Consider the following 23,902-nt stretch of genomic DNA (forward strand, 5'->3'; position numbering starts at 1 on the left):
GGGGACGGAGCAGGCCGCATGCAAATATCGCTTCCCGCTGGCGGCGGTGCGAGGCTGACACGGGGCGGCCCCGCTGGTGCATGTGCGGGAGAGGCGTGGTGGGGCGGGCTGCGTGTACTGCTGGTCCCATGGCGGGGGATGAGGGGGGCCCAGCCCACAGCGCCGCGGGTGGTGGCGGACAGGGCGCTCCGAACCTGCCCCAGGCAACGCCCCGCTAGGCGGGGCACGGCGCCGCTCCGCCTCCAGCACAGCGTGACCTTCGGGACATGGCGGCGGCGGCGGTGGCGCGCGGGGCCGTGACGGGTGGGTGTGTGCGGCGCGCGGCGGCAGAGGGGCGGGGGGCGAGGGGGCGGCCCGTGAAATGGCGGCGGGGAGTGGGGCGGTGTGCGGGGTTGCCGCCTGAGGGTCTGGCTCTCCGCAGGGATCCTGAGGCGCTGGGCCCCGTGGGCCGCCCGCCGCCCGCTCTCCGGCCTCGCCGCCCGCTGCGCCGGGGGAGCGCGGGCACCGGCAGCGGCACCGCTCTGGAAACCGCGGCTGTCCCCGGGGAGCCCGCCCAGGGGAGGCACCTCCTCGCTCCTCAGCAGGTACGGTCCGCGCCGTTCTCTCTGGAATGAAAGCTTCTCGTCTGCCTGATGGCTCCGTGCCCTTCTGCCCGGCAGGCTCTGCCGGGCTCGGTGCGTGCGGCGCCTGGGGGGAGACACCTCTCCACAGACTCATCTTCAAGATTTGGTAGACAGCCAGGGAGACAGCAGGGAGATGCGTTGCAAATATCAAAGGGCCATAAGGACTTACGAATGTGTGACTTCCCTGCAGGAGAGGTCTAGTCACCATGTTCGTGCACTAAGTATTGAGTATAAGAGACAGGTGAGATGGTTGGATCTCGCCCTGCCAGTCGGACACCGACAGGCACTGGCAGAGACAAGCTGTACTCTTTGGCTGGGGAAGTCATCTCACTCTCAGTAAACAGCTCCTCTACAGACAGGTATCTGAGCTAGTCATCCCGGCTTCCTCTAATGTGAAACTGTATCTGGCTGGAAGGGACAAAAAAGAGGGGCTGAAGAATTCTCATCAGAGGCGCTTCTTAGACTGCTTTTTACTTGAGCAAACGGGTCTCTGTTTTAGCCCTAAGTCTCCCACTTCTGTGAAGTGTAACGCTGGAGGCAGGGTGTAAAATGGAATGTGCTTTGCAGACACATAGGCTTTACAAAAAGCCATGTTGTTGTAATTGGCACCGCTTCTCTTGCTGGTCATTAATGTTCTAAAAGTAATTTCTGGATGCTAGGGACAGCTGAGCATTTGTTCTTGACTGTTTAACCACTTCTATTAGATGAAAAAGCTGTTGCATATGGAATAATAACTTTGAGATTAGTTTCAAGTGGAGTTCAGCACTGCAGTTAGTGTTCAAACACGCACGCTCATTAAGTGGTGTGCTGTAATCTTGGATGAGTTCTTATTAACCGCCTTCAGACAAGTCGCAGCCACTTCTGATCTCTCTTTATGTGAAAAAGCCAGTGATTACTTTTAGAAAAAGATGTTTCATTTCTGTTCTTTTTTTTTTTTCCCTATTTTGGGGATGGGGTTTTTTCTTTTAGTGTCACACCTCTACTTCCAAGTATACTTCAGCAGCCAGCGAGGACTCTCACTTACTGTAGCTTGCGGAAAGGAAAGAAGAAAACAGTGAAATCCGTCATCGATAGGTTTCTCCGGCTGCACAACGGCCTTTGGGTTAGGAGAAAGGTAAGACTTTTTTGTTCACAGTCATCCTGATAATTGTTATTATTGTAATTGTAATTATTATTATCCAGCAGGATAATTGTTTTCATTCCGTTAGAGGGCAGCAGCTAGTATGGAAGTTAAAAAGAGCTCCAGAGTCTCCCGTCCTTCCTGAAAGTGGGGAATTTGTCCTGGTTTGCTGATCAGTATTGCTGTATATGTGTATTTGCAGTGACCCACTGAAGTCTTTTGTGACTTTTCTTCTGACAGGCTGGTTATAAGAAGAAACTGTGGAAGAAGTCAGCTGCCCAGAAGAAGCGTTTGCGAGAGCTGACATTGTGCACTAGAACACAATGTAAACTCCTTGATAAAATGACCACTTCTTTCTGGAAAAGAAGAAATTGGTATGTTGATGATCCCTACCAGAAGTACCACGACCGCACGAATCTTCGTGTGTAGAAATCTTGGATTCATTTTTGCATCCCGCTAGGAAAGAGGTGGTGGTACATATGGTATGGTCTTAATAAATATGTAACACCTGTTACTTTTTCTAAATAAACATATGCATATCGTCTGATCAGAATTATGGGTATCGATGCCCAAAATAAAGGAACATTCAAGATTATCTTGAGCGTTTGTATTTTACTTAGCTGAGGTCAAGCTGGTCACCTACATGTTCTGATGTCTGTGGATTTCCTGTGATTGTGTGTAACATGGATGATTACAGTCTAAACGTCACTAAAAGTGAAAATGTTTAAATAACCTGGGGATATATTTTGCTGTGTCCACACTTAGTGGTAGCTCACTGAGTCTCCTTGGGGGAGAAAGGAGAGCAGGGTCCATTCCGGTATTGTTGCCTGTCACGGTACCAAATAAACCATTGCTGTGTCTCTGTGTGAGAGAGCATAGAAAAAAAAAAAAAGTGTTTCATGGCTATGTGTGGGTTTTGTAACTGATTTAAAAGTGTATTAGCCACCAAATTTCATTACAGGACTCGCATTTTGGATCCCATGTTGTTTTTTGAGTAGTAGGATATATTCTTTGAGTCCTACGCTATATCCTCAGGCAGTCAGTTCTGAGTATTTTCTTGGTTTTATTCTTTCTTTAAGCCTAATTATACCTCACGCTGCATATCTCTGATCATGTGTATATATGGAAGAAACCCAAGGATTTATTACATGGTCCTTTTGGAGCGTGCAATGCAGCTCGTCTCTGGTTTCGCCAAGGGCTAGATGGGAGGTTTTTATGAAGCTGATACTCCAGTAAGTGTATGAAAAGCAGTTGCTTCTAGCAGTACCTTCAAAACGTGTGCTAGTAATTAACTGTTATTAAGCAGCTAGTCCCTGCTTATCAGCTCCAGGGCCACCTGTATAGCAAGAGAGGGTTTGCTGTACAAGGCTGTAGCGTTTCAATGAATTCACTAGTTACGCAGAGTGTTCAGTAGCTGTATTTTTTTTCCAGTTCATAATACAGAAAGACGTTCTGAAGGACATGCAGCACTTAGTGAATACATCTATATACAGTCAGCCAGAATTGAGATAAAAATAATACAGTGATCAAAGTAATTATTCTGGCCTGCCAGATACACTGAACGGACTAAAGATGTTTTCTTCTTTTTTTTTTTTCTTTTTTTTTTAAAGAAAAGATTAAGACTTTATTCAAGATGTATATCAAGCAGTATAACAAAACCAGCAAAACATCGACCTTTGGAATAGTGTTGTAACGGCCATTCTTGTGAGGCATTAAGTGTGCCGTTTCATCACAGCTCTTTTCTACCGATCACAGGAAAGAGATCACATGAAGGGCACGGTTATGATCCTTAAATAGTTTGTCTAAACGCAAATCCCAACGTGGTGTTCTCTGCTATTTCAAATATGGTGCTAGATGCAAAACGGGTACCCAAAACAAACAGCAAAAAGGAGGCTGTGATTAACGAGCATTCGGTCACAAGTACGAGGGTTTCATCACTACACGCGAACACTTCAGAGAGCAGTCAGAGGCAGGAGGTTGTTTACATGAGGCTAAGGAGCATCGTATTTCTCCAAGCAGCTTTCTCCCTCTCAGTAGGAGTAAATAACCCAATTCTCCTTTCCTTCTGTGCTGGGTGTGCACTTACACAATTTAGATTAGCGTGCGATTCATTCCAAGGTGACGGTGATACACACGAGGTCTGTCTTGTCTATATTTGCCGTGATCCTGATTCAGCGCTTGGCGATGGCTGTAACTGCACTGACGCTGGCCCCTGCGACAAGAGGAGGCGTGACCTGATCAAGCTTATTCTCTTCATAACTGAGGTGAATTTATGGTAAGTGGGTGAGGTAATTCACAGTCCCACTTACCATGGACCGTCTTCAGCTGCAGTTCCCTTCCCCTCAGCCTCGATTTTATTTGCTCACAGCAACGCACGTTTCACTTGAGCCTCGTGCTGGTCACGGGCTGTATTTTCTAGCGCTGGCCTGTTCCTTTCAGGGTTACACTCTCCAGGCCATCTCTGAGAAGTCAGGAGGTGCCTCCCTGGCCTACCGGGCTGACTGTGGAGGCCAGCTGCCTGAAAGGCCCCTATAACCAGGCTTTTCTCACTTAAGTCGTTTAAACCGTCCCCTGAAAGATTGCTTGCTTTTAGGAGGAGTAATCTGCAAGCGGTTAGCCGGCTTGCACCCTCAGAGCCTGAGCTGGGAGGAAGCTGAGAATTGCCCGCCATGAGCAGTCGCCTAAGAGCCACCATCCATCCACCCCCTCTGCTCAAGTCCTGCAGGCTCGGGTTTGCCGGGAGGGGTCAGCATCAGCGCAGGGAGGCGACTCGCTGAATCGCGCTTGTGCCTTGGCAGAGGCTCAGGAGAAAATCTGCGAGAGACTTCACGGCTGGTGAATGCAAGTAGCCAAAGAGTGAAATGACAGACTTGGGGCAACACCTGTAAACAACCTGTGTGTGGAAGGTGCGGAGTCAAAAGCAAATGACTGTTCTCTTCTGTACACAGAACACTACACCACTAAGTGTACGTGATTAGGCATTCACATTTCTTGTCTATCTATTCACAAATATACAGCTCAGTTGATAAATTAATACATTTTTGTCAGAGATATGAAAAGGTTTATTTTTTCTCCTTTTTACAGTGAATGTTTTGAGAGATATAAGGCAACTCCCTTGTCGACAATTTCACCTCAGCACTTAAGAAATGCTAAACAGTCAAGTTTACAGTAAAACAGCAGATTAGACGCACATTTAATAATTTTAGTGAGAAGCAATGGTAATACAGCGTGTCTGAGAATAGAATTTGTCAGATGTTGTGTAGCTCTATGTTGTTGGGGGGTTTTTGGCATAATTGAGTGCAAACTTGTCAGCTTCTTTTTCATCTTACGGCAGCCCGTTGCATAGCAGGGAAACACAGCTTGCTTGCAACAGGATTTTATTTTCTACTAACACTGCAGGCAGTTTTTCTATTTCTTTTTAATGTTTGCCAAAAGAAATCAAATAAACTCTAAAGCTGCTTAAAAATAAAACGCACAAGCTTAGCTCATCAAAGCTTTTGCTGAGTATCTTCCAAGGACTGACTCTTCTGTAACAGCTCTTTAGGCAGGTTTGTTGGGGCTTTTTCCTTCTCACCCATTGCAAAATGTGATTGAATTAGCACATGTAAAGGAAATAAAACTCTCAGGTAATGAGGCCAAATACTGTGGCAGACACCGGAAATACCTGCTTGCCTTTTTCCACTTCCTAGCTAGGTCAGATAGACATTTGTGCGTCTGCATAATTTATTTCTCTCTTCCCCACTTATGTAGGAAGCTCTGGAGGAAACCTCAGGGATCCGTCAGCCAGGGACAGCAGGGATATCGATGCATACCCGGCAGAGAAAAGGTTTCAAAGGTCGCTTCAGATTTATCTCCGAGCCTGATACACTCCAGCCAGCTGTTGGCATCCTGGACTGCTGCACCTGAACTAGATTAACAGTACTGTTCATCGTCAAGCCCGTGTACTGATCCATTAGTGAGGGCACGTTCTACATAACACTACATGTTTTTCTAGTCTATGTGACGGGTCCAAGAACAAACACAAAGGGCCACGTAATTAACTTAGGTGTGAATCTCACATGCTCAACACTTACAAGAGACACCAACTTGAAGCACAAATACACAATCCCTACCATGTCTTCCTCTTCTTTTATATTTCTCATTTATATATGGATACAAACACACCACTCCGTCTGGTTCTTGTGGTTCTAACCAAACCCCGTGCTACAGGCAAAACTCCAGGCTTCGGAAAGCAGCTCAGACCCAGCGCTCTGCTCTGCTCCTGCAAGTAAAACAGCAGCACCTCACCAGGAAAGCAAAGCGCTGGGACCGACGCTGTTGCAGGCAGGGGAAAAAGGTGAGCTTTCCCCTGGAAGCACGTCACTGAGGTGATGCTAACTTCTGTCGCTGCAGCTAGTACAAGCCTGGCTTGCTCACACTTTAAAACCAGCAGCAGAACATTTGCCACAAGCGATACGATCTAGTTCTAGCCGCCACTGTTTTCCACACAATACTCTCCTGGCTCAGGCTGATCAAAATTCAGACTCCCCCTTCATTATGTTGCTGAAACCATTTATTTCCTCTTGCATGTCTCTTCCTCGTCCTCTGTAAGTGGTTCTCTCTCTATGGTTTTAGCACAGCGATCTTCTCAGAATACGCATAATTTACTTGCAGAAAGAGATACAGAGTTGCAGCTCAGCTTCTGCTAATGAATCTTGGCCATTTTGTACAGTCGAAGTACTTTGACGTTTGCTACATCATTCCCAGTCTTGAGGAGGAAGGGAGGAAAGAGAAATCCGTGGCTTCCGCAAATCCATTTCATTAATGATAAAGCCATAAATAAATACACTGTCAATGTATCATCATGAGTAAATGATTATTTTTGTTTCCGCTGTGCATTCACAGAGCTAGAGCTATGCAGACACAAATGAGAATTGTACATGTACAGCCTTACAGGACCAGCGTGAGTGGGCGTACACTCTGCAAACGAAACAAGGGCTTTTACCTGCAGGGTTCTGCCAGACTGTGCTACCCACGTCATGGACAAACGCGAGAAGCGTGTAACAGAAGGACACAGAGAGAGGAGAGAGAAAGGCCATGTCTACAATGCTGTATGTCAAAGCACATCCATCCCACTGCTGTTTCCTACATTATTAACGAGTAGCTCTTTAAGGCAGAAGAGAGACATTCTGTGGATCTTGGTGCTATTGGCTCATTGCACTCACATTGTTTCAGTGGCAGAGGACGAGGTACTTTTCTTCCTGAAGCGAGGTCTAAGGGTCCTAGGCGGTGCCTGCAGAAAAGCAAGATAAAACTTCAGTGGCGTAATGAGAAATGTTTTTTTCTTTCCTTAAAACTCACCCATCTTTGTGGCACCTCTGTGACAATGATCCCATTCCAGGCATGAAGTAATGGAGAGCAGATCTTGGCCCTGAAGATCATTAATGAATGACCAGCTGAAGGCTCACCCCTGTAAGACACCCCTTGTAATCTTATACCCAGGTTACACCAACACCTTCCCCTCTGGCGCTTGGTTAGAGGTGTGGCTAAAGATTCCTAATAACATAACAGTCGAAGGAGCCAGGACAAATTGGTGCCATTTACGGCAGCTCTTGGATCAAGAGAGCAAAGGGGTGGCAGAAAGGCGTCGCTGGTATCTCCCAGCCCACCCTGTACTGCCCAACCCTGCCCCTCTGAGGGTACATCTCACTGGGGCATTACAAAGCTGAAGGACTCCCCAAGCTGAAACACACTGGGCCTATAATTCTCACAAGGCAAAGCTCTTTGAAAAGATCAGCGCCTCGCTTGGGAGATAGGCCAGACACAATCCGTTGAAATTATTTTAGAAGCCAACTATTGCAATTCTGCCTTGCAGTCAGCTATGTAGGGAGCTTTAAAAAGGAGCCCAAAACACCCCGGAGGAGCCAGACCAACTCCATGAAATTGGCTTACTGTGATTAACCCATTCTCCAGACTGAGACAGAGATTAGTTAGACTAGCAAAGAAACAAACAAACAAAAAAACCCCAAACCTAATCTGCAGTCCGTACTTCTCTCAGAAGAGCTCTGGCATAGCATTGTGCCTTGCAAGCTTCACAAGAAGAAATGGTTACCAGATGCTGTGGAGGAGCACAAATTCTCAGCGTGCAGGCCTGTCATAGCATCACGTAACACTGCAAGGCCTGGTAAGCTCTTCTACTTCATTTACATAAATATCCAAAGCTTTATTTTCTTTAACGGCCCCAACCTATTTACCTGTAAGACTACGATAGGGTCTTACCATTCATAAGTGAGGACTGGCATTTCTGTTTTATAGGCCTTTCCGACCCAAGATCATGCTGTATTTCCACATTCCTGTGATGCAGCAAGGTACAAATATTCATATAGATAAGGAACTGCAGTGCAGTGAGGTTTTGTTTAGACTCCATCTAAATCTCCATCTCTTCCAGCTTGCCCATAAACCAAGGTAGTTTTAGCAGAGATGGGATTAATCCAACACCCCGCCCCATCGTCCAAGCCTGAAGCCCCCAGTATGAATCCCCAGCAGCACAACAGAGCTGGATGGGATGGCTTTATTCAGAAAGGCACAGCTGGCGGAGAAAAGCCAAGGAAGAAAGCTGCTGTCTATGGCAGACAGGGATCCCACACCACCCCAGACTCCATAGCTGCTGGCTCTGAGTCGCTATCTGTAAACCAGGAGCTCGGGGACATAGCCTGACAACTACAGAAGTGTCTCCTGCAGCTTGGGAGAAGGCTGCTCTTTGGGAAGCCAGATGGCTCTTAAAGCAAAGCAGCCATTAACTGCACAGTAAAGACTCTTAAATCAGGAATGAATAGCTCTGCCTCCTCTGGGAGGCCACTTGACAGCTCTGAGAGCAGCTACAGAGGCTGCACCTTTCCAGGGTAGGAACAGAGCAGCCCAGCTTTTGGTGAGATCCCCCCAGAGGTAGGACGACCCACCACAAGGTCACATACTGCTTACCAAACCACACTGCTCCAGCTCCCTCACACTGAGCCGAGGGGAGGGTGGAACAAACCCAGCTCCCCCACGGTGGAGATCTCCGGGCTTGGATCTGAGAGCTGCTGGCTGTGGCTCCATCCCCCCAGCCCAGATCTGGAAGGAGTCTTTGCCTATGGCATATCCCATGGAGGTTTTATTTCCTCCACAACAAAATGTTGCTAAAATTGCTTTTGGCAAACCACAGTGTGAGATCTGCGTCTCCTTTAGTTCTTTTGTTTCCATGAAGCAACTTAAAGCATACTTGTTAATATAGTGCCTGATTCAAAAACCTACTGAAGTCATGAAGGAAGAACTGCCGCTAGTTTTGGTGGGATTTGGCTAGGTGTGAACTCAAGCAAGAGGGATGGGGCTCTGAACTGTGAGCGCTCTGGCTCTTCTCACGGTAACTATCCTGCTTTGGGGGTGAGAATATATTTTACTCTGCAGACATGAAAAATCAACTAGCAGTTGATATCCAAATCCTCTCACCCAAATACCTCCATGCTAGCACATGGTTTAGAGCTAGATAAAAGTTTTGCAATTCAGATCCAGCTCTGAAGCATTCCTCCCCATAAGTATTATCTCCACAGGCACAATTTCAGACTTCTTTCAGGAAATCCGCATATGCAGAGAAGTAAGCGAACCCATAGCAAGACCCACCCCTGAAAGATCAGAAATGTATTGTTTGGACTCGAGTGTTTTTAGACCAGAGATGTTCATCCAGTTGAAGATTCAAGGAATGTCACAGAAGGAGGAGCCTTGACAATATGGAAGTACCTCAAGGGGTTGATCCTTCTTTTTGGGCCTTTTGTTCATGGATGCACAATCCAATGAATCGTTCTCTTCATCATCTGAGAACACAGAGCCTTTTGTTTCACAGTTTGCCTCAGGTGGCTTTTCATATTTATTGTCCACACCTATTTAACACGGCCATTTACAGTCTAAATGTGAAGACAGAGGATGAGGAAATCAGTGATGGTTTGATTCACACTCTGCCAAATGCCACGTCACTGCAAAGCCATGCATCTTTCAGGGATTAATAGACACTCTAGTAATAGCAGCTGTGGGGTTAGAAATCAAAAGGCTCTTGTTTATGAAGCCATTATAAGCTCTATTTGGATCGTTTTACATAGAAACAAGACTAAATTCACAGTTCTAGAAAGAGATTTTTTTCTTTGGCTCAGGGATAAATAAAATAGCTGATTTCTTGAATTGCTGATTCCAGCCACAGTTCCTGCATCTACTGCTTCCAGAAGGAATGTCCTCTAGAAGACACCAAATGAGTGCTGAAGCCCTCTGGACAGTACGGAGAGAGCTGTCTGGGATGCAGAAATATGAAGCACAGCAGCACTAACTGACTTGAAGCTGAGAGAGCTCAAGCCAAACACCCAGTCTGAGAAAGTTAACCAAAAGGTTCAACAGGCACTGAATGGACCCTCAGCAAGTGGGTGTGTTGCTGCAAGACCAGAGCAGGGAAAAGTCTCTCTTCTGTCACTCTGGAGTAAATCTTATGGAGCACTAACTCCACTGAGGGATCTGAAGGCAGATGATGGCCCCATGATGACAAAGCACTAATGCCCGCTTGGTGGTTCTTAACCTTGTAACTTATGGCAAGATCTTTGCCGGACTGGTCATGTTGCACAACACAATCCATTTGCTGCCTGAAATCCAGACAGTGAAGCAAGATGGTATTTTTAGTGGTCAGTCCAAAGCAAGAGGTACAGCAAGGACACCCAGAGTGACCAAGCCTTCTGCATCTCCGCAGAGAGTTTCTTATCAGCACGGCTGGAGCTTTCTTTGTTTGACTGATAGTTAGGCTGTTTTTATTCTGAAATGTGTCAGGCGTGGAAGTGTTTGCTGTTTAGATGGCATTAACCACAATTACTGGCCCTATACTTAGACTGTGGTATAAACATACATAGAAATAATGCTCTGTGCTCCTTGCCTCAGCCTGACTGTAAGACTCTACTGGATCAAAGACTAAAACCCAATGACTAAAACCAAAGCAGATTCTTAAACATCTAATACTTATTAATCAACTTCAGATCCTTAAAACACAGAAGAACTGAATTCTCCAACAGCTTTTTCAATTGGGTAATGGAGAGACAAAGGGGAAGTGATCTGGCTGCAGCAACACCACAAGTCACGAGCAGGTCACTGGGGCCCTCTCCAGTGCCAAGTTCAAATCAGCAGCTAAACACTCTCAGCCCCTGCGTTCAGCCCACAGGATGCAGCTGCTGCTCGAGAGAGCGGTGCACACCATCCTGTGGCCACTGACCCTGTGTTTCTATCCCTCCATCACCATTTGCGTGGACAAGCTGGCTGCAAGACACCATCGCAGGTTTCCAGGAAGAACTGGAGTCAACTTTTTCCCAGCTGTACTGAAAATGCTGATAGTCGCATAAAAGAGAGGCTCGGAATAATGCTGAATTGTTGGGGTTTTTTTCCTATATATGACTGTGGTGTTAAGACTACACTGTGGGGAGAATTACATGTTCTCCAGGCCACATGGCAAATCAGTGCAGGAGAATTTTATTTTAATTACTATTTTATCCTTCCACTTGGGAAGTGAGATATTCAGGAGGAGCCTAGCTTAAGTCATCTTGGATGTGGGAACTGGTCCTTGCACCTCTCTAAGCCAATGAAAAAATGAGTTAAATTTGTTTTTAACGCTGTTTGTTCAGTGCCTGAGCAAAACCTGAACCAAACATGCCCAAATCTGCAGCCTGGAGGCCAAGTACTGTCCTCAACACTGATTCGTATGACTGCTCCCAGCTACCCTCTTCCCCAGAGGTCCCTCAGATGTGAACTGCAGGCTGGCCCAACAACACGCCCCCAGCCACGTGGTGCTGCAAGGAGACAACAGCTTTGCCCAGGAAAAAGAGGACTTCAAAGGGGACAGGACAGAAGGATGTTGGAGAACCAGAATTAGAGCATTTGGTGACCAGACTGTGGAGATGCTGGCTGCTGAAGCTGAGAGCATACAGGATTAGGCAAATGCGCTCTGCTCCCTTTCTCCTACAACCAGCCACTCCACTGCAAAGGGAGACAGAAGGAACTGTCAGCCCTTTTCTAGCATACATTGCTTTAGCTCTGATATTATGATTTCTCTTGAATTGGGTGCTGGGCAAAAAAGATATCCAGGGAGCTCTGCCACCTGCATCGCCTGTCTCCATGACAGGCACAGCAGAGGCACAGCCTCCTGCAGGCTCTTCCGTTCTTCCCATCAGCCTAAACGTCATATCCATGTCCTGGAGCTGCTTCCATGAAGATCAAGAGGAGAGTTCAGCCTCCACGCTGGCACATACCACAGCAGAGAGGTCTGTAAAGTCCACTGGAAGTTGGGCTTAGGCCTCTCTCCCCTGTTCCATCTCATTGTGAATGAGGCACTGAAAACCGGCCAAATGAGAACCAGTTTTGCTTTAGCCTCACTGAATTGGAAAAGGGAAAAAATGGGTCTATCCCAGGCCTTTCCACTACATTTCAGACTATTGATGAGAGCAGATCTTGAATATGCAGGGCCCTTTTTTAATATCTGGAGCAAGAAGGAAGGATTCCCTGACCATCCTGCCTTGGGAAGGTCAATCACAACCTTGTATTGATCGGGGGTGCCAGACTTCGTCCCATGTTTGTGGAAGCATTATACGCTCTTGTGGGACTGGAGGCAACTCATCTCCGAAGGGCTGCTGCAGCGTGAGTGCCAACTCTGAAGCTGTTGGGTTTTTTTTGTGAATAGAGTGATGACAGAATAGAAAACTAATTTCCCTACTGGAAGAGAGTGAGTCCTCTGCAGGAGAAAATGTAAAGGAGGGGATTAACCAGAATAGCAAGCACACATGTGAGGGATTAAGGAGAAGGGAGATGGAGGCTTAAAGTGAATAGATGGGTTCTGGGATACCAAGGTTTGTTTCGGGAGAAGGTGAAGTCTGAGAAGCAAAACACGCTGTCAGGGCTGGCACAGGCTTCCCAAAGACAGCACTTGGCCTCAGGTGACCTCCTGCGTGTTTCTAAGAGCTGACTTTAGGATCTGGGGCTGTTGGGCCTCAGGCCACTATCGGATGTCCCCAAAGTGACAGAGCCAGCAGCATGTGCTGCTCCAGGGAAGCAGCTGACAGCCCCAGGGACTGTGCCACAGCCAGGAGGTGTCTGTGTAAAAGCATGGACCATACGCCAGACGCCTCCCCTGGCTCTCTCGTCTTTGGGAGACTCTCACTCCCCATCTCAGAGCAGGCTGTGTTTCGGGTGTCTCCACCTCTCACAGTTACGGCTTCACGCCTTTGCGGGGAGGGGCAGAATCGCTGCAGAAACAGGAAATCGGCTGGTGTGCCAGGGCTAAAGCTGCTGCTGCTGCCTCTTGTAAACTTCTTTTCAGTGTACAGAACAGATTACACTCCTCTCTTCACTAAGGCAAGACAGAATCTGACTGTAAACAGCCTAAGGAAAGGGACCCCTTAATTCCAGATCCTATCGTCCTATCCTAATTCTTTCAAAGGGAACCGATACAACCAACACATTGTGCAGGAAGCCCTGAAGTAGACAGGGCTGGGATCTAAGCTATTAAATGCACCACAGGGAACAACCCAGCATGGACAAGGGAACATAGGGCCAGATTGTCGTCATCTTTAATCTCCGTGATTCTGCATGGGCTAAAAATCTCACTTGCAAAACTCTTTCTACAGCAACAAATGGGATTCAGTAGCAGACTGGTTTTTTGGCAATTGCTTTGATTCAGCCTCTGATCTATGCTGCTGTTTAAACCCTGAGTAACTCCTATGGATTTTCATGAGTACAATGGAGGTCAGAGCCTGGCCCACTCTAATTACAGAGGAGCAAGGGACTTTGATGTAGATCCTCTGAAAAATGTGGACACTTAAATACAGTTACAATGGGAATCAGGCACCCCAATACCTTTGAGAGAAGCTGGACCCCCCTTATTTTCCCAGGCAATATTTCTTACTCCTGTCACCATAATTCTTCAGAAGCAATGGGGAAAACCACAGTCACAGACTACACGAAGCAGGAGCAAGGTATTGTATTTTTGTAATGGAAGATGAAGTCACTCCAGAGCTAAGCCTTTCCAGGGGATAATTCATATAAGGAAGTTTGCACGCCACTTAATACGAGCAAGGGAGCAGATATTTATTATACGATCGCGATCAGCTTCTTTTCCCTGCAACAAAGACAAATTTGCCATCATTTCCAATAGGCATTGATCCAAGTCATGTACTTCCCCAACAGTTTTCATTGCCAAACCAAGAAGTTAGGAGCAGCCCACTCCACCAGCACACACTGCCCAGGAGCCACAGAACAGAGGCGGACATCCTTTCCAAGGCTGAAGTCAAGTGCAACCAAAGCAAACAAGTCTAATCACATCAACAAAGTTATCTGTTAATGAAAACACATCCCACAAATGATTAAGTTGTTAAGTGCTAGTCTATTCCAAACACCTCAGAAGAAAACTCATGCAATCTGTAACACTTACATCAGAGTCCCATAATATTTACATAGAGAAAAGGAAAGAATAAACTGTTAGGGGAGAACATTTGGGTGTAGAGGGGGAAGGAACATTGTTTCAGAGCACAGAAATCTTCATCTTCGCTTTCATAATATCTGTTGTTCAACTGGAGTTTATTAAACTACAATTTATGTTTTAACTTTCTGTTACTAAAATGCAAATGGACTTAAAGAACCTACTGATTTTCTACGAAAAATTTTTCTTCTCTAAAATAACCAAAATAACTATGGAAGTATTTTAAATATCCAGATAAACTCCCAAATTGCCATTCAGAGCCAGTGTTGCAAAGTGATGCAAGACACCCCTGTAAAGATTTGATTCTACATTTAGCAAAGGGAAGTTTTAAGGAACAAAATGCCTAGAGCAACAGAAAGCTGTCGTTTGTTGTTTAAGCTTGACGAGAGCAAGGTTAAAAGAAAAAATCTGTAAATCCTCAGCACAACAGCTGGAAGCAAAACTGGCTAAGAACAAAAGTGAAACCACCTACACCATTTAACTGAATTAGTTCAGAGATATATGAACAGCCCCCTTGATGCAAAGACAATTAGTTTTTTAAGAGTACTTTCCGCTGTAATAATCTCATGTGCAATTTGTAGCATACCACAAAGAAGGGGTTGGATACATCTAACATACCAACAAGGTGATTTGTTTAAAAGACAATTAAGTGAACGTCCCATTAAGGTCCTTGCTGAGCTGCACTGCTGATTGCGTGTGATCTGTCACCTTGTCTTCAGAGTGACAACCACATGTAGGAAGAGATCCAGCATTATTTTATTGGAAAAACTCCAGGGGCTGGCTTTATGCTGCAACACCTTATACATGGCTGACTGTCAGTCACTGCTGAGCTGCAGTGTTCTAGGGGTACATATCAGTCACCGCTATGGAGCACAACCCTGCGGTGCACCCTCAAAAGCCAGTCCCATTCATCACCCATGTCCTTGCACATTTCTTACATTGCCTAAGGCTCCTGATCAGCATTTTAGTATTAAATGCCCCCCTCAAATACATGCAGCCACAACAGTTCTCCTGATATACAGCTGGTTCTTCAATATCTGCTAGATTTATTTATTCTCTCCAAGGATTAAAATTGTTCCTCCCTCTCAACCATGCCTCAGGTCTTTGCAACAGCACCTAGGAGATGTTAGTTGAGAGAATACCACTGAACATAATATTTGTTACTTCTTAAATGCCAGTTCCAAGCAAGCTTGTTTAATATTGACCAGCGTTTAAGCATTTACCAGGCACTGCCAAAAGACAAACAGATATCCCTGGAGATTTTCACTCTGTCCTTCCTGAAGGGGAAAAAGAGGTCTTACGTAATTGTACCTTTGTTCTTTAATGCTGCAGCCTGACTTCTCACAGGCCGTGAACATAGAAGAAATAAATCAGAAACTTGTGTAAAGACCTGGAGGGAGTTTTGCCAGCAAAGGCCTGTGACTGAACAAGAGCAAGAAGAGCTGACCCAGAAGCTCTCAAGAAGACACGCCAGAGTATATATAGTGGAACATGCTTGTATTTAGTGAAGCTGCCCAGAGCAAGGGAGGATGAATGTCCTGAATTGTGTCAACGCTTTGCCATGTGCAGATTGTGGGGCCGGCTGGAGCAAGGCAACTGGGCAGGAAAGAGCTCTTCTGTGAAGCAAACAGCTTCAGCAGCAGAGGAACCCACCACCACTGACAGTGATGATCTGCTCCTGTACAGGGTAGGCTCCTGCTGCACTCAGCCTGGGCTTCAGTCTCTGCATAAATGCACGCTCCGTGGCACCTGCAGGCCATAGCCTCATGAAACCTTCTCTCAGGATATCATCTAGGGAGCAGGATGGGCAGACTTTTGCTCCCACCAGCCTGTGCTATCCTAAGAGCTGTGGGGATTTCTATGAGTCAGCCAATGAGAGAAACAATTGAGTTTCACCTGCAAGAGCGTTAAGGCAACTGCTCCTGCCAAAAAGGCTGCATCATGTCTCTGAACTAGCCTTTAACACTCCTGCTTGAGGTATGGCTTGACAGAGCTTGAGGTAAGGCTGCCCATTTAGACTGTAAACTCTTTGCAGATGAGTACTGTTAATGATTGTATTCTGAAACTGGCTACACAAAAGTTTGCACCAAGGAAAGATGATTGCCAATAGTTTAGGACAACTTAGTCCTAGCTAAACAAACTGAGCTTCTTTCTTCCCCCTGCTTTTTGTGGCGTTGAGAAAATGTGTTCACGTTACATAGTCAGCTCCCTACGCTACCAAAGCTACACTTACAAAGGAGCATTTTAAACAGCAGGCGTTGTCTGACAGTGCATTAATGCATCTATTGCCTTGGAGACAGAGAAAGGGCAGCCTGTGGAGACAGAATGAACCCTCTATGAGATAGAGCCTCACCATATCCCTGTTGCCGTGGTCCAAGGGACTGGATTATGTCAGGGGGGAAAAATAGTAAAACAAGCCAATCTGAAAGACAGAGCACACAATTTAAACTAGATCAATGTGACTTTGGGCCCAATTTGTAAAAACATTAGAGTGATTACTGCTTTAGTATCATTAAATGACTTTCCTAAGGTTAACTCATGACTATGAAGCACTTAAGGATTCAGTGATTCTTTTTATAAATAACACTTTGAAGTCAAATACATAAAATCAGTTTAGGCTAAAATTAGAAGGGTGCTAATAAAACGCACTGTGAATACAAGCATTTCACGATTGCTTAAACAGATACCACCTTAAACGGGCTTCATTCTCCTGCACAGTGGCACACTCACCCCAAATGTGCTAGTGCAAAGAACGAGAAAAGGACAACAGGGAGGGTGACAAACAAAACATGAGGGTTGGTTTGCCACCTATGCAGTGTGCAAGGAGACAGTGTCAGCCTGGGATCACCAGCCTCCAAACATTACTGCTGCACAGGGCTGCCTGGCACATCAGGTGCAAGGCAGTGGGAACGCACACCCTGGTGCTCTGAAGTGACATGAGCCAACGGCGATGGCTGCAGCACGGTGGCAGCACCGGCATCCTTCGGTCCCTCTGCTGCCATCCCCAGGCTGATTACAGTGCGCAAAATAAACAAAAAGCACATGAGATGAGAAATAAAGGAATTACGAAGGTCTTTTGCTTCCATCAACATGAGACCATGCCAATCTGAATTTCTTCCTTCTCCCTAGACAAGCCGCTTGGCAGCCCCATCCTCTGGCATGCCCAAATCAGAGGCCTCCCCCTCCTTTCTTCTGCCACTGGGACAAAATGCAGAAGTGATAATGGCTCAGTTCTTAGCAACCAAGCTAACTGGTGCAGCATTGAAAACCCTGGTGCAGCTAAACCCTTCACTACACGCCTAAGTTTGTAAACACAAGCAACACTGGGGACAGTGGGACATTTTTCAAAAATGGCTGTAGCACAGACTGAAGCAGGGAGAGTCTGTTCAAACCTATTTCATTGTACCAGGGTCTGTTACTGGGCTTTGTTAGTTTACCCTGCTCACCTCAAACGCAAGAGTCCCCTCCACCAACAAACACATGCCAGTCCTTAGGGAACAGAGCAAAACAGGGCTGGGAATGAGGAAGGTTTGCTGGTTTCCCTGTGGTTTTACACTAGCGCTGGGGGATACGGGGCAGGAGTTACACCAGTGCAGCAAGAACAGTGGTGCGTCCTCTAGAACAGAAAGGACTGAGGTTTTTCTCCAGAGGAACACTCCCCAGCCTTGGGTAACACAGGTCAGTAGGGTGAGAAGCACCACAATACTTGCCATCAGCACTCACACAGCTCGCATTCTCGCTTGCAGCCTGGCCTTCCCCTGGTTTGTTCCCCTGGTGTTAGGAAACCCAGTGAGTACGAGCAGCAGGAGCAAGCCAGGCTGGGGACGGCAGTCATGCCTGAAAGGGATGCGTGGGTATCAGGGTGCAGGAAATCCAGGACTCACCTCTGAGGAGTCGGCATACCGAGCAACACGTGCACACTGAAAGAGGAGCTGAGCGTTAGGAACTCATCAGGCTAAGCTACCTCTCAGAAAACACTTGGTATCATCCTGAGGTGGACTTCACAGCCCCCATGTGCATGAAGAGACAATGGTCTCTATCCACCAGCAGGAGCACAGATTCAGGAACGTGCGCCTCACCCCAGGCTATGTGCTTAATGGGTGTTAAGGCTGGGATTACGTACAGCTCCCTGGCTCTGCTCTTACATCACTAAACAGAAATAACTCCTGACTAGAGGGGCCTGGGAACATGGATAAGCAATGGGTAACGCAGTGCAAAAGGCTTTATGATAATAACACAGGGTGCAATATTGGGACTTGTATTGCTGCATGCCTGGATTTTTTTCAGTAGATTTAGACTTCTACAAGCACTGGTGCAGCCATTCATGCAGCTTCTGAAGGAAAACTATCCATAGATCCCTAATCTTCCTAAATAAGGAACATGCTGAGGAGTCCTGCAGGAATTTTATTTTGGTGGAATTGTCATAAGAATGAAAGCAGCCAAGGGAATTGTACTGTACCCTTCAGTGCAAACACAGGTGATTCATAGCTGTTCATAAAAGCATGACCTTTACAGTTTCACCTTGTGGATAGCCTGTGTTCCAGGAAACAGCCTAGAAATAATTTCCAGTTTGAGCCTGCCAATTTAATCCTCACAGTGGTATCGACGACTCCAGAGAAAAAAAAGCTTTTTGAGGGAAAAAAAAAGGTTTGAGCTCTGTGTGATTTCTTTAGTTGTGATTATCCTGCACTGTAGACACTGAAAGTTCTTCCATAGATTCATAGTCATTTTAAACCAGCACAAACCAGTGCTGCTGCTGAAAGCAGATGTCCCATTGCCCCATGTGCTCTGGCCTCCACCTTCCTTGTCCTATTGCTGATGTCTGTGCTGCTGCTCTCTATTGGCTTCAGGATCTGACCCAGGTCAAGAGCAACCTGGAAACAAGGAACAGCACTTAACTTGAAACAGCTTTCTGGCTGGGGTCAGCATATTTCAATAAGATATAAACATGTCCAAGAGAAAGGACGGTATGGGGCAGATGCAAGCAGCTGGGTCATAGCCTTTCAACAGGAGTGCTGGCTCACATTGGCTGGATGCTGCTGTGAAGCTACGGCCTTTGCATAAAAGAGATGAGTCTCAACCAGCCTCAAGAGATCTGCTGTGGGTTTAGCTTCTGATTTTACACAGAAGGTAGCTGATCACAGTTTTATGAAGGTTTATTCTATGAAAGATCATACAACGTATACATATGGGTTGTTTCACACATCTTTCTGGAGTTTTTCTGGTTGGTGGGGACTGAGCTATCCAAACATATCCTCAAGGGTGATATTCCCCCACCTTTGTCCTGTCCTGCAAAGCCTTCAGCACTTAAGTACAAAACCAAAAAACAGCCTTGACTCTCTCCTGCAACAGAGGAGTGGAGAATATCAGAAAGCATACTGCACATTTCTGCTTTGAAATCATTCCAGCGGAGAATGATCTCTGCCTGGGGTAAGCTTCAGCAGAAACAGCACTCGGACTGGGCAATACAGAGGTTGGCTCCGTAATATTGTGATCCTCTGGCCCAGATGACGTCAGCTCTGGACACTGACCATCCCGTGCTGCAACGCAAATCTCCTGCTGCTGAAATATGTCCCACTGACTCACCCAAAAGCAAGGCTGGCCTCCAGTGCCCAGCCCACCCTCGAGGTTTCCGCTGATGTCAGCAACTATGAGATGTGTTTGCATCAGCCATGGGACTGAGCTATGTGACACAGTGGCCAATATCCTACTCCTGAAGTTGCATGTGTCACTCACAAGCCATCATAAGGGAACAAGCTTTATCTGCACTGTCCAGGATACTTTTAAGGCAATACTGTGAGGCTAAGAAGTCCAAAAGCCCACCACTGTTAATAAAGACACGTCTGTACATGGATTGTTACTGGGCATTTGCCAGAACAACAGGATTGCCTTGAAAAATATTTGGAGATGTTGTCCTGGAGCTTCCAGTTTTCCACAATGACGAGTAGCCACACAACATCTACAGTTCCCAAAGGAAAGGGGCAGTTCTGCCTGTGGAAGAAGCACACGTTGGAACATGCTTCGAAGCTAAAATATCACAGGCTATGATCAGGGTGCCAGGACACTAAATCAAGAAATGCTGAACTAAGAGCAAAGCGAAAGATCAGATACAGAGGACAGGTGGTGGGCCTGCTACATGGAAGAAGGGCAATCATCATGTTTCCTTGGTGTGCGTCAAAGGAAGGTGTGCACATGCTTCACAGGAGCCGTGGTGATGCCTCGCGTAATGTGCTGTGTGCGGGGTCAGCAGCCACACACAAACCATGGCGAAAGCAGCTTTTGCCCCTTTGTGTCGTCTGCGTGTGGCTTGTGACTGGGTGTGAGGAGGAGGAGAAGGGTCTTTCTGTGGGATGGGTGTGAACACACATGGAGCACCTGAAGCCCGCTATACGCTGAGCAGTGCTGCTCCTGTGGAAGGCCATCTGCACGAGTGGGACTGCTCAATGTATGGTGGGCACCAAAGGCAGCAACGACAGCAAAAGGGGGGGGGGGGCAGAGAGCAGCAAAAGGTAGAGGAAAAGAAGTAATTCCCCCTGTCTCAGAGGCAGCTCTTGCATATTCTGTTTCTTGGCCTCATAAGACACTCTTCAGCAGACAGAAATAAGCCTTTGCTGTGTCTGCATGTGGTCATTACTAACTAAATGCCAAGCTCTTTACACGGTGCTTTGTGTCAAAAGGGGATTCAGAGAGTCACAAATCCATCTAACCAGCACCAGTCACGTTACAAAAGTAACAACAATGGAAATGAAAGAAGCTGAGTGGTTATTTAATGTAGCCAGAGTACAGAGTGGTCCAGCAGCCAGTTTTTGGCCACAGCCAAAGCCCACCAATATCAGAAGAGTGTTTTCACGGGTTTCAGTGGGCTTGGAAACTTGCCCAAGAGATGTGAAATGAGAACCTGAACCACTCCTGGTGCTCACAGAGGGAGTGGCGGGGTTTCATACTGACAAACCTGAGTTTCAGCAGTCTCATCTTTGCCGGGAAAACAACAGACCTCTCTCCATCCCCTGTCTTTCCAAATCACTTACTTTCAGATGTCATACCTACTCTTAAATGCAGTCACACAACAGGACTGGAACTGAGCAACACCAAGTTCCACACCAGAGCTGGCTGTGTTTTCATTGCTCAGAGAATGAGACCCATCTAAACTCCTCTAACCTTAACCTAAAGAGCCATCTCTTGTCTTTGCCTCACTGTTATAAGCAAAGATGTGCTTCCATGCACCATTCGTTCCGCAGAAAAGCTGGCTTGAAGAGCTTCCCGTTCCTGGCCTCTTGATCTCAAAACATATCTCCCAAACAACTATTTTGGAGGCTCCCAGTAAGGCAGATCAGCAAATCAGGCTGGGTTAAAAATAATCCCTCAAAAATAGTACAAGAAAGTATTTTTAATCAGGATTAAATTCAGGATTTCTTCCTGAGTCCACAGCTCTGTACTACTGGACAGCTTGAGTGACTATAGCTAGGCTGTTCCATCAGCTGAGGGTAGCACTTGACATCCCGATATCATAAGGCTGCTATTCTCTCTTTGACATGGCTGTCTCTCCTGTTAAGAAAAGTAAAAGCCTGTGCTGGATGCAAAACTAATTCTTCAGCCTTTGTACATCCCTGACAGCCATATAAGAGAAATAAACAGGGTTATAAAAGCACTCCCATAGGCAATCTGTGGAGGTACTCCTTCATCAAAGATTGCAACCCCATAGGACTGAGTGATGCTCACACGCCTTCTCAGGCTTGGGGATGCCAGTCCCGAAGCAAAAACTATTATAACTGCTATAGCAGTGCTTGGCTTTTCCACTTGTAAGGTTGGCTGTGGCCCAGCAATGCCCCCTTCCTCAGGCAAACTCCAGGTGCAGCAACACTCCTCAACACATCCACTCAAAATAACACTTCAGGTTCCTGTCCCTGCCACAGTTACCAATAATTTGTAAATTCAGGCAGTGACTTTGAGAGCTGCACTTGCAGAGTACTGCAGTAGATCGGTATGGATGGAGGATGTAGGGAAACGGGTGTGAGTGGAAGCACTTGAATGAACAAACGGCAGAAGAAGGGCTGGGAGAGTGGTACCCAGCTCAGCGAGTCATCAAGATCCCAGCATACCCACACACAGCTTCTTAGATGCCTGGACTGTGAAACAAAGGATAGAAAAAATGAGGGGAAAACATAAAAAGGGACATTTCAGTTGTCCGGAAACTTCCAGAGGTAGTAGCAAGATAGGGCACTGTTACTACAAACAGAAACCTTCTTGCAAAACTCGGATTGATCCACAGACAGGACTTTCCCACATGTTTTACATGTTACAATTAATCACTGAAGTAAGGTGTACAGGAAAGCCACAAAAGAAATCTTCTAAGGTACTGACCTCAAAATATACAAGCATCTTCTACCACATATGGCTTTCAGGACCTGGGCATGGGAAGTACAATTTGTTCTGTTTTACAGACACACTGAGGAACAAAGGTCGCTCCAGGTCATACCAGTATTTTGCAATAAAGCAGGGTGCGAGTTCATGTGTCCTAACTCACAGTCTTGCCTCCTGACCACCTCATTGCTGCTTCTGCAGACACAGGACCCATTCCTTCAAGCCCTCCCTAGAAGTCTCCATAAAATAGGATTTCTATTTAGACCAAGGGTACAATGTTTGCAGCCCCAGCCAGGCTCTCTATTACTTTTCTTAAAGTCATTACGCACATCCCAGTTACTGCTGTCAGGCTTTCTAACAGCTGGTTAGAAAGACCTTTTACAAGAAAGGTGAGGTCTTCGGCTGAGTCATCCTCATGTCGAAGAGATAATCTGGTGTGTTTTTGCTGACTCCCTCCAGTGTCAGACTAAGTCCCATTATCTCTAAAGCAGGAATACAAAGGGAAGTCTAATGTTTCTGTGAGACAGTGGGGATTGCTGGCATGGACATTTGTGTTATCTAAGGGCTTTGGGACAGGAGAAAGAGCTCTGTGTCAGCTGTTCCATAGTGACTGCTCATGCACGTACTCGTATACGTATATATTACATGTATATAGAGCATAATAATAGGCAGCAGCAAACTCTGTCTGCCCCTTGCTTATGTGCAAGACTCCAACTAAACAAATATGGAAGGTGGAGTGATGGGACCATGTCTGATCTTGGTGTGCCTAGAAGTGTCGTCTCACCCCGAATATGGCCCTTAGGATGTGATACAGTCTGGCTGATCGATCACCCTCTTCCATACACACACATGATAGTTATAAACCTGATCAATTTGACCCTGCTGACATTCTCACTACATATATAATTGTGCCCACACAAAACAGCACAAGGACTGGAGAGACCAGGACCACTTCTTTTGCTCAATCCAACTAAAAGTGAGAGCAAAACTGTGGCCGTAGTCTTCCACACAGCATGATGCCACCACCTTGGGGTGAAATCACCCTCTGGAGGTGCCTCTCTGTATTGTCTGCAGGTGGAGAAGGGGCCTGCAAGCAGGCTCCTAGATTAGAGACCTCAATGAAATCACTAAGTGAGATAGGACAGATAAAGGTCTTGGAAGATTTTGCAAATCTGTGGTATTTTCATTAAAAGAAGAATTTAAAACAAAATCTCAAATTACGTGGATCCAAAAAATTGTGATAAACACTAGGCTCAGTTTGAAAAGTCTCCAAACAATCCAATTTTCCAG

General features: G+C 46.3%; 2 protein-coding genes across 12 annotated transcripts in view; one reads left to right on the plus strand and one right to left on the minus strand.

Moving 5' to 3' along the window:
- The first annotated feature begins 3 nt into the window (after nucleotides 1-3).
- Nucleotides 4-2,338, plus strand: MRPL35 (mitochondrial ribosomal protein L35). 3 transcript variants are annotated; one of them, XM_075092137.1, is made up of 4 exons: nucleotides 4-82; nucleotides 422-584; nucleotides 1,593-1,737; nucleotides 1,984-2,338. In XM_075092137.1, exons 1-4 carry the CDS (start codon nucleotides 19-21, stop codon nucleotides 2,170-2,172), a joined length of 561 nt encoding a protein of 186 aa, XP_074948238.1. In that variant the 5' UTR covers nucleotides 4-18; the 3' UTR covers nucleotides 2,173-2,338. The 3 variants fall into 3 exon arrangements, with proteins under 3 accessions (XP_074948238.1, XP_074948240.1, XP_074948239.1); XM_075092139.1 differs by having other exon boundaries at nucleotides 4-46; XM_075092138.1 differs by lacking the exon at nucleotides 4-82 and adding an exon at nucleotides 160-303.
- Nucleotides 2,339-4,777: 2,439 nt separating this feature from the next.
- Nucleotides 4,778-23,902, minus strand: part of REEP1 (receptor accessory protein 1) — a 68,716-nt gene continuing 49,591 nt past the window's right edge. For 2 of the 9 annotated variants that reach the window (XM_075092142.1, XM_075092140.1), the window contains 3 exons: nucleotides 18,136-18,171; nucleotides 9,499-9,638; nucleotides 4,778-7,015 (listed from right to left, as the gene is read on the minus strand). In XM_075092142.1, coding sequence (XP_074948243.1) covers nucleotides 6,944-7,015; nucleotides 9,499-9,638; nucleotides 18,136-18,171 — 248 coding nt within the window. In that variant the 3' untranslated portion in view covers nucleotides 4,778-6,943. Of the gene's footprint in view, nucleotides 7,016-9,498; nucleotides 9,639-13,323; nucleotides 13,892-18,135; nucleotides 18,172-23,902 lie in introns of those variants that run through there. The other 7 variants (XM_075092148.1, XM_075092146.1, XM_075092149.1 and 4 more) reach the window with 5 other exon arrangements.

This window comes from Phalacrocorax aristotelis, chromosome 4 (genome assembly GCF_949628215.1).
Source record: "Phalacrocorax aristotelis chromosome 4, bGulAri2.1, whole genome shotgun sequence".
NCBI lineage: Eukaryota > Metazoa > Chordata > Aves > Suliformes > Phalacrocoracidae > Phalacrocorax > Phalacrocorax aristotelis.

Coding starts and splice junctions, on each gene's coding strand:
- MRPL35 (XM_075092137.1), top strand. CDS start 19: ATGCAAATATCGCTTCCCGCTGGCGGCGGTGCGAGGCTGACACGGGGC. Junction 585..1,592: donor ACCTCCTCGCTCCTCAGCAG/GTACGGTCCGCG, acceptor TTTTTCTTTTAG/TGTCACACCTCTACTTCCAA. Junction 1,738..1,983: donor GCCTTTGGGTTAGGAGAAAG/GTAAGACTTTTT, acceptor TTCTTCTGACAG/GCTGGTTATAAGAAGAAACT.